This window comes from Natrix helvetica (genome assembly GCF_964273705.1).
Source record: "Natrix helvetica genome assembly, chromosome: 1".
Classification (NCBI taxonomy): Eukaryota; Metazoa; Chordata; class Lepidosauria; order Squamata; family Natricidae; genus Natrix; species Natrix helvetica.
The window spans coordinates 188,860,688-188,876,131 of NC_138548.1; the positions used below are offsets into that span (position 1 = coordinate 188,860,688).

The 15,444-nt window shown below is 44.5% G+C and overlaps 1 protein-coding gene across 1 annotated transcript in view; it reads left to right on the forward strand.

Moving 5' to 3' along the window:
- ATIC (5-aminoimidazole-4-carboxamide ribonucleotide formyltransferase/IMP cyclohydrolase) overlaps positions 1-15,444 on the forward strand; it is an 82,386-nt gene that overhangs the window by 3,772 nt on the left and 63,170 nt on the right. The window contains exons 3-5 of the mRNA XM_081967103.1: positions 197-273; positions 4,934-5,000; positions 6,344-6,432. Of these exons, the coding sequence (XP_081823229.1) occupies positions 197-273; positions 4,934-5,000; positions 6,344-6,432 (233 nt within the window). The remainder of the gene's footprint in view (positions 1-196; positions 274-4,933; positions 5,001-6,343; positions 6,433-15,444) is intronic.

The window sequence follows — 15,444 nt, forward strand, 5'->3', positions numbered from 1 at the left end:
TCACACAAGTAAATGGTATCCACCATACTTTATTCCATAGAGTAGATACTTTGTTTTTGATGCATGACTTAATATATTCTTGTAAATAAGAAAACAGTCTAGAGGCAGCAAAATTGAAGCCTAGATGCTAACCCCTGTGTTATATGAATGCTGTAGATGCTACATAATGCTTTTGACTCCTTCCCTTTTGGAACAGAGATGTTTCCGATCTTACTGGCTTTCCAGAAATGCTTGGAGGACGTGTGAAAACTCTTCATCCTGCAGTGCATGCAGGTATGTTATTCTGTTGGGAATAAATTAATATTTATTAATACTTTATTAATTCAAAACAGCTAATTTAGAACAGCTGATAATAAAAACATTCTCTTACATAAAACTGTAATTTGCATGGCATCTGCAAAAGGATGGATTGATTGGAGTTTCAGTTACTGTATTTTTCGGAGTATAAGACGCACCATTTTTCCTCAAAAAAGAGGCTGAAAATCTGGGTGCGTCTTATACACTGATTACAGCATTTTTTGCCTCCCGAAGCCCCACCCCCTTCAGCAAAATGGCTATGCATACCCTTATGGAGGTTTTCAGAGAGCTCCTGGGGGTGCCAGAGGGCAGAAATAAGCAAAAACCGGCCCATTTTTTGCCCCCCCAGCAGCACTCTATAAGCCTCCATAAGGCTATGCATGCAATTTTTTTTGATAAAAAATGGGCCCGTTTCCACAAAAAACAGGCCATTTTTTGCTCATTTCCCCCCCCCCCCAGCACTCTGCAGGCCCCCCCAGGCTATTCATGCGTTAAAAAAAACGGGCCTGTTTTCGTTAAAAACGGGCCGTTTTGGGGAGGTTTGCAGAGTGCAAAAACTTTTTGTTTTGGAAAGCTCTTTAACTGATTGATGAGAATTACATTGATGAAGTGTTGTACCAGCAGAAACAAAGTCTTAGGTGCTGCAGATTGTCAGTGATTTTCTTCTCCAGCACATGGATAAATATACCTGGAAACATCTACCTACCTACCTACGCAGTCTCCCTACCTACCTACTGTATTTCTCTATCTCTCTCTATTTTTCTCTCTCTCCCTTTATCTTCCTACCTAACTACTCTTTCTCTCTCCCTACCTGCCTACTGTATTTCTCTCTCTTTCTCTCCCTCTCTCCCCCTCTATCTACCTACCTGCTTTTTTTTTATTTGCCTCTTCAAAACCTTGGTGCGTCTTATACTCCGGTGCGTCTTATGCTCCGAAAAATACAGTAATCAACCTGTTGCCTTTAGCATCTTATCATTTCAGTCAAAATAGGGATGATAAAGGGATTGAGGATTGAAGTCCAGGGCATTTTCCTGTACGCTGCTTGGAGAGTCCAAGCATGGGTTAAATTCTGCCTGACTGCCCTGGACTGAATTGAAAGATCTTTAGCCACGCCTCCTCTTCCGGCTCCTCAGATTTTTGTCAATTCAGCCTAGCCCAAGGGCATGTTTTAAGTGGTTCCAGAATATCAACAGAAATCTAACCTTAACTTGGACTTTCCAACTGAATTGTTCTTCATTCTGCAAAGAAATAAGGTCTGCCTTTCAGTTGTTGTATTTGAGTCTATTGCTGCTATTTACTGCCGGCGCTTGTCCCGGGCTTCTCCGGGCACGCGCTGTCCCTTTAAATTGTTGGGCGATGTGAGCCAGCTTGGGAGCCGCCGTGATCACCCTTTATCTTCGCGCAGCTGTCAGCGGCGTGAGGACCCAGCCACTTGCGATATACTTGAGCATTTGGTGCGACGGTCAGTGGTGCGAGGACCCAGCCGTTCGCGCCATCGTTTGCAGATTTGAATTTTGGTGCCATTTTTCCAGCAGTTAGTCATTGTGGCGGCCATTTTGGTTAAGGGAAAAACTTCCGGTGGCTGTTTTGTTTGCAGTTTTGCCATGTTTTTCCCTTCCATTAGTGAGTCAGCATTGGAGAGTGGTGGCAGCGCGACTTGTTCTGTCCGGCAATCCGGTAGTCAGTCGCTCCCCCCCAAATTGTTAATTGATCATTAACAGCAAGGTGTTGGTCTTGCCTTAGGCCTCCCTCCAGCTCTTAACCCTGCAGGCACTGGGAGATTGGATCTCACCCCAGAGGTTTCCTCGTGGCAGCACCGGCTTAATTACTCATTTCAGCCATCAATCTTCACGACTCTGAATCAGCAGCTGCAGCTACCCTCACATCCCCAACTGTGTTCCAGGTTATGAGTGGTGCCCAGACTACCCTTACTCACAGCATAATGGCAGACAACACTAATCAAGAGGCAATGCAGCCAGGGCCCTTTAGCAGCAGGAGTCTTACCAGGCAGACTAGCAAAGCAGCCTCAGAGGCCCTCAGTGGACAGAGCCAGGCTGAGGGAAAGAAAGGAACAAAGCCCCAAGACCAAGTTGCCCCCACGTGCCAAAAAGCACCAGAGAAACAACCTGAACAAGCCCAGCAACAACCAGACAACTGATCCTTCATGAGAACCTCGCGGACCGCACCCATTATCCTGCTGTCGAAACTGCTGGGCAAGATGATCTCTTGCCTATTGATAGTACCATGGGTGAGACTACATTCATGACAATTAAAATGGTGCCTTCTACCCCACCAAAGGGCCAAGAAGAGCAACTCCCCTTCCCCGATTCCGGTTCCTCTCTGTCAGGGGAAATTTCACCCTGAGCTAATGAGGTGTAGACGTCGGCTTTCCTAAAAAGTATATCTTCAGAAAAAGCGAAAATAAGACTCGATAACAAGTTCTAATTAAAAACAAAATTTAATATGAAAATAAGAAATAAACAAATCTATCTAATTGTTACATTTTGGCAAGAGCAATTGTCATCCACCTTCTTGGCAGACGAACAGAAGATCAAAAGTAAAGAAGTCTCTGGAATGTGTGATGTATTAAGAAATGTGTTAAGAAGCATGCACAGTAAATCATTGCTGATAAGGCCTATGACCTGCGCAGTAAATATTCAGTTCAGCTAGCAAACAATTAATGCAGTGACACTCTCAAGGTCCAGCAGTCCCTGAGGTGGTGGGATTCTCCTGCTCTGAAGAAGGGCAGTCTCTTCCGCGAGCTGGATTGCCTAACCATCACCACGGATACAAGCCTTTTTGGATGGGGGGCACATCTGGACAATCAGGTCGCCCAAGGCAGGTGGTCTGACAGCGACCTCAAGCACAGCATAAATTGGCTAGAGTGAAAGGCAGTGAAACTAGCTCTCCTTCACTTTCAGACGGCCATCCAAGGCCAGCACGTGATGCTGTTAACAGACAATGTGGCCACCAAGGCACATGTCAATTGCCAGGGGGGGACTCACTCCAAGTCCCTGATGGCGGAGGCAGAGCGCCTGGGGAAGTGGGCGGAGAAGCATCTATCATCTCTTTGAGCACATCTCTGGGGTGAGCAATATCCAGGGGGATTGGTTGAGCAGGGTCACAATCGATCACTTGGAGTGGCGCTGCACCCGGACCTCTTCCTCAAGATCAACAGAGGTTCGGCCGCCCTTCAGTTGACCTGTTCGCCATCCCGGAGAACACTCAGGTACAAGTGCTTCTTCTCCAGGTACAAGTCTCCGAGAGCAGAGGGAGTCAATGTCCTTTGCCGCTGGCCACCTGGCCTGCTCTACGCGTTTCCACCATTGCCTCTCCTTCCCAGCGTCATCCATAAGATTCTCACAGAACAGGCGGAGGTAATTCTCGTAGCACCATTCTGGCCCAGACGGGCCTGGTTTGCTAACCTTGTGAGCCTCTCCATCAACAAGCCTTGGAGGATTCCTCCAGGGGAGGTCTCTCTTGGCCAGGGGGCTCTCTCACATCCGGAGCCCCAATGGTTGCAGTTGGCCCTCTGGCACTTGAGAGGGGCCTCCTAGAGAGGGAAAGGCTATCCTCCAAGGTCATCCAAACCACCCAGGCCATCGACTACCAGAATTTATGAGACCACTTGGGCGGTATTCGCAAAATGGTGGGTACGTAGGCAGAAAAACCCCACTTGCGCCTCTATACCACAAATTTTGGACTTTTTGCAAGATGGATTGGACCAGAGGCTGGCAGCAAACACGCTCCATCGCCATATGGCGGCACTGTCTACCGTCCTTGCTCCCAGCGACCATCTATCCCTAGCACGTCATTCCAAGGTTCGCAGCTTCCTGAAGGAAGCCTCCGACTTGCGGCCCCAAGTCGTTCATCGATATCCGACTTGGGAGTTGAATGTGGTATTCCGGGCTCTGGTTGAGTCTCCGTTTGAGCCCATTCGAACCTGTGACCTGAAGCACCTAACTTTCAAGACAATATTCCTGACCGAGATCACCTCAGCACATAGGTTTTTGGAGATGGCGGCCTTGTCAGTCAGAGAGGACTTGTGTGTCATACATCCAGACAGGGTCGTTCTCCGCTTAGATCCTTCATTTCTCCCGAAGGTCAACTCAGTTTCATTGGAGCCAGATGGCACAAACTGGATGTGCGTCGAACCATTCGCAAATGCATCAAGCGCACTGCTGTGTTCAGGCGATCAGAATCGCTTTTTGTTTCCTTTCAACCTACTACCACGGGGCGCAAAGTCACCTCCGCCACCATCAGCTGATGGTTGCGTGCTTGCATCGCCCTTGCCTATCAGCTCCAGTCTAAGCAAGTACCACACCGAATCACAGCCCACTCTGAACATCAAAGGCTGAAAGTAATATTTTATAGAACAACTTAAAATAGTGTGCTTTGCAGATATTGTTTCTCTAGTAACATTTTTATATACAATTCCTTGGTGCATTTCAAGCAATATTGGGATGGCTACGATTAAAAGAAAAGAAGCTAGCTTGCTTTCAAGAGTAAAACCTTTATTTATTTTTTTATAGGTCCTACTGCTATTCCCCATTGGCCATCTTTAGCAAGGACTTGAAGGGACTGGACTGTCTTACATTTTCTGAGCCTCTCTTTTTTTTCCTCCCACAAAATCTAGGCATCCTGGCTCGTGACATTCCACAAGATAATGCTGACATGGAAAAATTGGATTTCAGCCTTGTAAGGTAAAAAGGGTAGTTGGGGGTTAATAAATAATTATAAAGTCAACCTTTGATATCAATTGATGGAAGTTAACTTGCATAGAGTTTAAAGGTTTTTCATTATAAAGTACCTCTCCTCTCTTTATGAATGCACATTTTCAGAATTGATGGGATTTTTTTTGTGAAAGTAGGGAGGGATTTGTAATTGTGCAAGAGATTGTCAAATCTTGACTTCTCTTCATTTACTTTAAAGCATTGGCAAATATACCCTTTTGAGATTTACCTAGCTTTGTTTGAATTTCAACATTTAAATCAACTTCAGACGTAAGAGGACAAAGTGTCAGGGCCAGTCTTTGATGCTGAGATTTTGGTCTGTTACTTTCCTTAGTCTGCCACTACATAACATTTACCCCTTTCTTTAATCAAATATTGAAAGAAAACATTATACTTGGTGGATTCAGTGTTGGAATCACAAGTATTCCAAGAAAGATATACAAATAAAATGTTTGGTTTTATTAATTAATTAAATGTTTATGTACCCATCTCACTAATACAGCAACTCTGACTGGTTTTCGGTATAATAAAAAGTAAAAAGGTAAAGAATGAAATTAAAATTAGGAGAGTTAATTAGAAAAACTAAAAAACCAAGATGATGGGTAGCCTCAGGCTTGAGATTTTCTCTACCTTGTTAGCTACTCCCAACATAGTACACAGAGCCTAGCTTTCAGGCCCTTCCAAGAGGCTAGGAGTTTGGAAACTTATAACTCAAGGCAGTCATGGTGAAAGTAAAAGTTAAGAGTATGACTTTTCTAATGTTTCAATATTTTCAACATTCTGAAAAAAGTTTTTTTCAATATTCAAAGTCAAATTCATTTGCAGCCAAAAGGATCAAAAGACTTTTCAATAGGTTTAAGCCCCTTAATGTTGGTCGATGAATAGGATCCTATTTGGAATTGCACTGTATCTGAGAAATTATCATTACTGAGACTATTCTCTCTATATTTATGTTCCCTAGTTCACAAACATTCTAGAAACAGCATATAATGTGGGCAGTCTGTTGGTATGAGTTAGGATTACAGAATTTTGCTCTTACCTTGGTTTATTGTAGTGCTCTTCCTTTAGCCATACTTGATACAAATATAAGAAGATCACCAGAACCCCAATGTTTTGAACTGCTTTAAAATAATTCTCGTGATGATTCAGGATAAGACTAGCATAAGACTCTTCATCAGCCACAGCAGGGATAAAATAACAGTTGCATTACATTGAGACATGATAAAAAAATTCTTGTGTTGGCAGAGGGTCATGCAAATGACACTTCTGTGTTTTGAATATAATTTAAAGTTACTCCATGCTTATTTTTCTAGAATTGTAGTTTGCAATCTCTACCCATTTGTCAAAACGGTGGCCTCCCCAAATGTCACTATACAAGAAGCTGTTGAACAGATTGATATTGGTAAGTCATTATGGACTATATATTGCAAACACATTGCTTTGAGTTAGTACTTTGTGGATACCATCACATTTTAAGTGAAAGCAGTCTTTACATATTGTGTTCATATATACTTTCTTCCATTAACTTTCCCATTTTGTTGTGTGATACTCTGCTAAGGAAAGATTTAGAATTATTAAGTTGGAAGGGGCCATGTAGGTCATTGAGTCTAGCCTCTGCTCATTAATGTTTTGCTCAAATCAGAGCATCCCCAATACATGGCTTCATTAAGGTAAAATGGTTCTGCTATTGAACTACTTAACGCTGTTAGAATTGTTTTCTAGCATTTAATTGGAATCTGTCTTCTTGGAACTTAAATCCATAATTTTGCATCCTGTACTGTGGAGCAGAATTTTGGTCTTACCCAGGTATTTGAAGAGCACTGTCATGTCCCTTCTCGGCCTTCTCTTCTCAAGGCTAAACATTCCTGGTTCCTCCAGTCTGTCCTCATTAGCTCTCTTGAGTCTCTTTCTTGATTTGATGATAGGAGATTTAATTCATCCAGAGTCAAGAGATAGTCAGTGGTCATATGTCAGTCCTACTATTGCACCTTTCTCTTTTCCTGATGAAATGGATACAAGTGAACAAAAATAAAGTTAAAAAGTGCTAACTTTTCTTCATTTCCTGAAACAATTTGCCATATTCAGCTCCTTTCATTAACTTCTGTCTACATATTATTCCTGAAATTCACTTTGTTAATATCCAAGATACCTGTTTACATTCAGTTTTGCTTGAAATTTGAATGAAGAAGATTTCTCTACGGGCTCCTCTCCTAACTTAAGAAAGTGAAGGCTCTTGAAATGGAGTATTTCAAAAGGAACATTTTATTAAGAAGAATGGAAGCCATTTAAATTCAAAGGAACAACTGAATCCCCTTAGACAATGCAAGTAGAATTAAAGCAGTAGAGACCCCTCCCATTTGTTAGAATGCAGATTTTAGCCAATACACAAGTGTGAAGATGTTTCCTTTATCAACTGCCCTGAGACCCGAATAAACATACATTCCATGGCTATCTTCCGTTAGACATTAAAGTGAAACGTCTCACATGGCCATTATAAACGTTCCCCCAAAAGGTGATGGGATCTCAAGGCATTTCGACGCCAGGAAACCAGTTGTAAAATATCAGTTGTCATAGGCACTGCTAATAAATCGACTCCTTAGAAAAAAGAGAGATTCGCCTGTGAAAAGATAGAAACAAAAATTCCATCATAGTATTTTAACAAGGTTTGTCAGGGTATTGGGAGTGAATTTTTTTTCAATAAGGTAGGGGCCTTAACACGGTGTTAGCTACCAATTCATTTTGGGACGAAGATAGATGCTTCCAAGCAACTAAGTATTGGGTTTTCCCCCTGTGGATCCTAGAGTCAAGGATTTCCTTAATTTCAAAGTGTTGTTCGCCTTCTATCATGATAGGAACAGGTGGTGTAGGTGCAAGTGTTCTGAGTGGTGAGATTATTTCTCGTATGAGTAAACTAATGTGAAATACTGGGTGGACTTTCCTGAGTGTCTTTGGAAGGAGTCATTCTACTATTACTGGGTTGATGACTAGTGATAGGGAAAAGTCCAATGAAATTTGGCCCTAATTTCTTTGATGGCTGCAATGACTTCAGGAATTTTGTAGATAAGTATACTCTATCTCCAATATGGAAAGGTTTGGGTTCCACTCTTTTCTTGTCATCTTGAATTTTAAAAGCCGCTCTAGCTTCCTCTGAAGCTAATCTAATTACTGCCCATGTGTTTCGTAAAGTGTCTATCCACTCTTTCAGTGAGGGGATAGTGGGTCTTCTGTGGGTAGTTCAGGCATGGGGCTGAAATCCTGGCCTGTTGCTACACTAAAAGGGGTGAAACCATGCTTGAGTGCACAGCATTATTGAAGGCCACTTCCGCAAAAGGTAACAGTTCAGTCCAGTTATCTTGTTGAAAATTAATAAAACATCTTAGATATTGTTCTACGACCGAGTTAAGATTTTCAGTTTGTCCACTAGTTTGGGCATGGTGTGATGAGCTCAACCTTTGGGCGGTGCCAAGTAAAGTTAAAAATGCCCTCCAAAACTTTGAGGTGAATTGGACCCCTCTGTCGGAGATGATTCTCTGTGGGGCTCCAGAAAGGCGATAAATGTGTATCAGGAATAACTTGGCTAGACTTTTGGCAGTTGGGATCATTTGGCAAGGTATAAAATGTGCCTGTTTTGAAAACAGCTCTATTACGACCCAAATGACAGTATTCCCTGCACTTTCTGGTAGTTCAACAATAAAGTCCATAGCAATCTCTTTCCAGGGTGCTGAAGGTTCAGCTACCTTCTGTAATAGTCCTGGGATTTTCCCTTGATGTCCTTTAGCTACCACACAGATAGGACAGCTAGCTACATAGCTCTCTATGTCCTTTTTAGTGATAGCCACCAAAATTGCCTTTTAATAGGTGTAAAATTTTCACAAAACCAAAGTGTCCAGGTAATTTAGAGTCGTGGCACCTGGCCATTAAACGCAGTCTTTGGCTAGCTGGAACCTACAACTTCCCTCCCACCCAAGCTAAGTTATTCATCAGGCAGCTGGCTTTGTGGCTCAAAAACTATTCATCAGTGGCTAAAGCTTGTTTAAAAGTTTGGGTGGTGTCATTGTTCGTCAATGTTTCTTGTTTTGTCTGGGATCTGGTTACTTTAGCGGCTAGTTGATTGTTTTGTATCATGGGTTTGATTAAGTCTGGCTTCATACTATTGTATTGCGGTTTTCTGGATAGTGCATCTGCCAGAAAATTTTTTCCCCTGGGGAGATATCTGAGCATAAAATCAAATCGTTTAAAGTACTGAACCCATTGTACTTGTTTTGGGGAGAGGTTCTTTGGGGTCTTTAAGGCTTCTAAATTTTTATGATCCGTCCAAACTTCAAATGGGATCTTACTCCCCTCTAGGAAATGCCTCCAGGTTAAAAGGGCCCACAGAACTGCATAAGCTGCTGCCCCATTTGTGCTGGGATGAAATGCTGAGCTGAGTCCTGGTGTGGACCCGATCGATTTAAGGAATTCTCTCCAGAACTTAGCGGTGAACTGAACTCCGTGATCTGAAATGATCCTTTTTGGCACCCCATGCAGGCGATAAATGTGTTTCACAAACATTTTGCTAATTTCTTTGCGGATGGCAGGCCTGAACAAGTGATAAAATGTGCTTCCTTGGAAAACAAATCAATAACTGTCCAGATTGCTCTATTACCACTGCTGTCTGGAAGCTCGACGTTGAAGTCCATTGCTATCTCTTCCCATGGTCGGCTAGGGCTGGCCACTTGTTGTAGTAGTCCAGGGGGCTTTCCCGGCTGGGTTTTCATCGTGGCACAAGTAGCACAGCTTTTTACATAATCTTCCACCTCCGATCTCATCTTTGGCCATCAAAATTGACGCCTGGCAAGGTGGAGAGTTTTCAGGAATCCGAAATGACCTCCTAGTTTCACATCATGACTCCGCTGTAGCACTTGCAGTCTCATCTCTGCAGGGACGTACGGTTTGGACCCCTTCCAGGGTACGCCATCATTCATCGTTAGGATGTCCTTGTTGTTGTTGAACCACGGGTCTGTCCGGAGGGCCGCTTTCAGCTCGGTTTTCAGCTTATCTTGGCTTCGAATGGTGACTTGAGCTGTCTTTTGGTGAGAAGGAGATATGATGGGGTGGACAACTTCTTCCTTCTTACTGTCAAACTGGGGGTTTCTCGACAGCACATCTGCTAACAAGTTCTTTCCTGCGGAGATGTGTTTAATTTCAAATTTGAACCTTTGGAAATATTGGGCCCAATGAACTTGTTTGAGGGATAAATTCTGATGGACAAGAAGAGCTTCGAGGCTTTTATGATCAGTCCATATCTCGAACGGTATATCCCCCCCTTCCAGGAGATGTCTCCAGGAGAGCATGCTCCACCTGATCGCGATTGCCTCTTTCTCCCAAATGGCCCCACCTTCTTTCCGTAGTGGTGAGTTTCTTGGAGATGTAGGCGCATGGCAAGAGGTGGCCTTCTTTACTCTTTTGCAGTAGCACCGCGGCGATCACAACATCACTGGAATCCGTTTGGATTATGAATGGTCGCTCTGGATTGGGGTGTTGCAATATGGGCTCTTGGGCAAAGAGCCATTTTAATTTCTCAAAGGCCTTTTGACAGTCCAGTGTCCATTTTAGTGGTTGGTTTGCTTTCGGCTTAGTTGGGGAAGGCTCCATCTTTAATAGTTCAGTCAATGGTAGGGCAATTTCAGCGAATGTCGGAATAAACTGTCTATAAAAATTTGCAAATCCAAGGAAGCTTTGCAATTGTGAGTGCTTGGAGGTTTCCAATCTAACACTGCTTTCACTTTTCCTGGATCCATTTCTACTCCTTCATTGGAGATACAATACCCCAGGTAATCTAGTGAGGTCTTGTGGAACTCACACTTTGTCAATTTTGCGTATAGTTTGGCAGCTAGAAGTTTTTTCAGGACTTGCTGTACCAATTTCACATGTTCTTCCAGGGTCTCAGAGAAGATCAAGATGTCATCTAAATAGACGAGTACAGGTGGTACAGGTGGTCATGTAGCACTTCATTTATGTACTGCATGAATACTGCAGGTGCTCCTTGTAGTCCAAAAGGCATGACTTTATACTGGAAGCTGCCCAGGGGAGTGTTAAAAGCGGTCTTCCACTCCTCCCCTTTCCGGATTCGTATATGGTAATACGCCTCTCTCAAGTCCAGCTTGGTGAAGATCTTGTCTTTAGCCAAGTGGTTTAACATATCTTTAATTAGAGGGAGGGGATAGGTGTAGTTTCCATCTTCCTCACTGAACACCTCCGCCAGATCCCAATAGACCTTTGGGACTTGTTGGATACCTGGAGGTTTAGTGCTTGCTGCAGGTTCTGGATGGGTTGGGTTGTTGGGTTCAATCGTTCCTGGGTGGCCTTTTGGTTCCACCAGTGGTAACGGGCCAAATCCAATAATCAACTTTCTAACAGTCCTCCCACTTTATAGTAGGTGCCCACTTGTCCAACCATGCAAATCCCAGGATAATTGACTCCTGCATTCCAGGGGCCACAATGAATCTGAGGAACTCATAGTGGCGGCCTATCACCAGCTTTACTAACTCAGTGATCTTTGTAGCCGGAGCTCCCCCAATTAGGGTTCCCTCTACTTGCTCAAACAGAATGAAGTGTTTTAGGGGTTTTGTGCGTATACCTAGTTGCTCCACTATTTATATAACCAAATTTTATTGGTTTTACAAAAAATAGTCAAGAAAAGGGACGGTGGATAAAGTTACAAATTTTGACAGCTACATTATGCAGGAAATGGCCCTCCCCCCCATTCTCATAACTTTCATTTATTATTACATTAAGTTGTTACTACTTAATAGTATTTTGTCAGCATATAACCTTTTATGTTCAAATAATTTCAATCATTTTATATCAAACAGATTTTCAGTTCATTTTTGTGATCTGAGTTTTCTCAATGTTGCCTCTTCTCCCCCCTCCGGCAGGGCTCCGGCACCTCCCGTGTCCTGTGTATCCTGTGTAGTGTCATCAAATTTATCTAGGAGGACTTTGGTTTTTTCCATGAAGGCCTCAGCCTCCATAGTTGTGTTGATTCTAACTCTCGTGTCCTCCCAGAATATTAACATACCTTCTGGCATAAGCCATCTGAACCACACCCCTTTCTGGTATAATTTCTTCGCTAAAAGCGAATAATTTTTTCTTTTCTCTCTAACTTTCTTTGGGATTTGTTTCAGAATGGCTATTTCTCTATCCTTGTATTTTAATACTTGCCCCCTTTGTGCACTCAGAATCTCATCTCTTGTAGTCTTTCTGAGAAATTTAACGTGGACCTCCCTTGGAACGTTATGTGTTCTGGCATATGCTGAGTTTACTCTATAGACCAGGTCAATATCCCACCACATCTGTTGTCTGTCTTTTTGGATGTATTCAGCCAGTAGATTTGTCATAATATCCCTCAGGTCTTCATCATCAGCCTCAATTACATTTTGAAATCTAAGAAAAAAAGACATCCTTTCAAATTCCATTTTTATCTGATGGTTCTCAAGTTCTTGATTTCCTCTCTGAACCCCCTTCACCTCCCCCCTCATCTCAGCCGTCCCCTCCTCCAAAAGTTCCAGTCTCTGTGAGTTTTGGATCGTTCGGTTTTGGTTCTCTCTGAGCTGTTCGTTCATTTCTTTCAATTGATTTTTCAAGTCTTCCTGCCCCTTTAAGAGTTGTTGAAACATCTGTTGAAAGTCCACCTCCAAGGGCTTAGGCTGGGACAAAGATGTTAGTGTCCGTTGTCCACTGGGGCTGGACGTTGAAGATGCTGGGGCAGAGCCAGCAAAACCCGGTTTCCCCGGTGGTGGTCTTTTGGGTGGCATTGTAGTAAGAAGAGCTCAGAGATGACTGTGTCAATACAGGGAAGAAACAGTTGTAAAGGTGGATAGCTGAGAGAGATCACGAGGCAGGCAGTCCAGCCAGATAAAGACCTTTTCTAAATTCTAAGTCCAAGCAATAAAATCCATTGTTCCAAGTCCAGGATAAAGTGTAACAAGAGATATCTCTGAGTGTCACGGAGACAAAGACAAAATGCCAGCAGTTTCTGTGGGTGGAGTCAAGTTTCAAAGTACATGAAGACAACGGAAGTGTGCCATCTTGCCCTGCCAGCTCCGGGATCAGAAGGCAGCAAACCAAAAGTTTTCAAAGTTTTCAAAAGAAGAACAGATCATCACCTCATTTTCACAATCGCAGTAAAATAAATCTGCTGTTTGCTATGAGTGTGACTTGATTCCAGGGCTCACCCCCCTCCTCCTCCTCTGGGGGCAGCGAGCAGTTTAAAGCAGCTTATCCAAGGGGGGGGGGAATCCCCCTCCCTCCAGTCACACTTCCCAGGAACGGGTTGAAAGTTTTTCTAAAAAGCTGACAGTCTTTTTGTTTTTCCTTCAGTCAGAAGAGGGAACGGGGGGGGGGGGATTTCCATCTCACAGCATTGCAGCTGTGTCCTTCGAATCGTCAGTCTCGCCCAGCTGCCTCAACGCGAAGACGCAGAAGCGCCTCCCCTTTGCCTCCCAATGCCTAGGGTGATGCAGGGAGCCCCCCCCGGCCGCCGCTGACACAGGGGGTCCCCGCTAAGCCGCCCCCTCGGCAGGAGCCTCTACGGGGCTTCCTGTGCCCCCCCGATCAAGGGGGGCCTACCAGGAGCGCACGGAGCGAGCAAAACATGCCCGTCGCAATCCGCAGCCGGAACCGGAACTTCTAGTTGCTCCACTATTGACATGCTGATTAAGCATCAGGTGCAGCCGGTATCTATAATCACCCCAACTTCCCCTTCTACCACCATTTTTGGTATTAGGAGTTTGGCTTTTATCTGGAAGGGGCGGATAGGTGCACTCACCATTGGGTCGTCTTTGTGATTTCCTCCTCTGAGGTGGCAGGGGCGTTTTCATTGGTATTGCTCTCCGCCTCCATTGTTGTACCAGACGACTCTTTTCTGGTGGTTTTCTGTTGTTGTTTTTTTTCATTGCTCCAGCAGGTGGTTGGCACGTTGTGGAACCGGGGCTGGAGCCCGGCATTTTGATGCCCGATGGCCAAGCTGACCACATCGGTAGCACTTTATTTTGGGGTCCCCGGAACGAGGGGTTGGTGGGAGCTCTTCAGTTTGCTGCCTCTGCGTTCGGTGGGCCGAAGGTTTTTTGGCAGCCAAAGGATTCATTATCTCAGTAATTAAACAGTGGCAAACAGCCAAGCGTTCTGGTTTATTCAAAGGCGTGGAGAGGGGGGGCAGAACTGATATGCATGGAATTCTTCTCCCTTTCTCCCTTTTTCTATGTCAACTTGATAGTAGTCATGGAAATGTTTTACAAGTTGACTTGAAACAGGCTGAGGGTTTCGGAGAATATGCTATTTGCGGATTGAAAGGCTCTTGCTTACATTGGGGTGGGGATTTTTTCCACACTACCTCTGTTCGATACTGGTTCCTGGCCATTATTGATCTCTGCCTCTTCAGCAGTGAGATACCACTCATGTAGATGGTTCGGAGCACCCAGGCCATTCAGGCATTGTAGAGGTCATCACTCAGCCCATCCTTGAACCAGTTTACCAGGATATCCTCTGGCCAGTTCACACGACACATCAGGTCTTGGAATTCTTTGGTATACTTTGGTATACTCTGCCACTGGCCGGCGTCCCTGCTTCACAACTTTAATGCGGTGACGTGTTTCGCAGTTTGTGAGGGAGTCCTCGAAACACCGCCACAGGGCCATCATGAAACAGTCGAAGTCCCACAGTTCTGGTGCATCAGCATCATGTAAGGTCACCACCCATCTGGTAGCACCTCCTTCCAGGGCTAGGGTAACCACTCGCACTTGGGATCCTTGGGTTTGAAAATCACTCCCATATTCTTGCATATATGTGAGCACATGTGCCACAAAGAATCCCATTTTTTTCAGGTTCCCATCAACCTTTACCCCAAGGGAAGGAGTTTTTCTTTCTAATTGCAGGTTTCAGGGTTGGTTGGGTATGGGCCCCAATCCATGTGCCAACTGGGGGGGGGAGGGTTTGCTGGGTTCCCTATTGTTGCTGCTATGCCATCTACTTGATCAGCAGGGTCCAGAGGAGGGTTAGTCCCTCTGGCGTCAACCACGGCTGCTGCCCTTCCAATGCCTCTTGGCTGCTGTTCTGGCTCCCCCTGGATGTTGAGATTTTCCAAAACCTCCATCACCCACTGGGTTACATGTCTCTTCAGACGATCCTCTCTCAGCGAGGCTTCATTTAGCTCCTGCTGGTCAGAGAGGGCTTCTAGCTCCAATTTCCACCCCGGTTTTGGGTTACCACTGGTGAGGGTGACTCCTCTGGTCCTCCCATCCCAGCTGTGTTTTCTCCCGATGCCAATTGACCAGCGGGGCTTTTTTAGGTCCTCCAGGCTCACCTCATCCTCTCCAACAGGGTACATGGAGCAGGCCTCCGGTTGGGGGAAGGGGTTGATGTCTCCCTCCAGCAT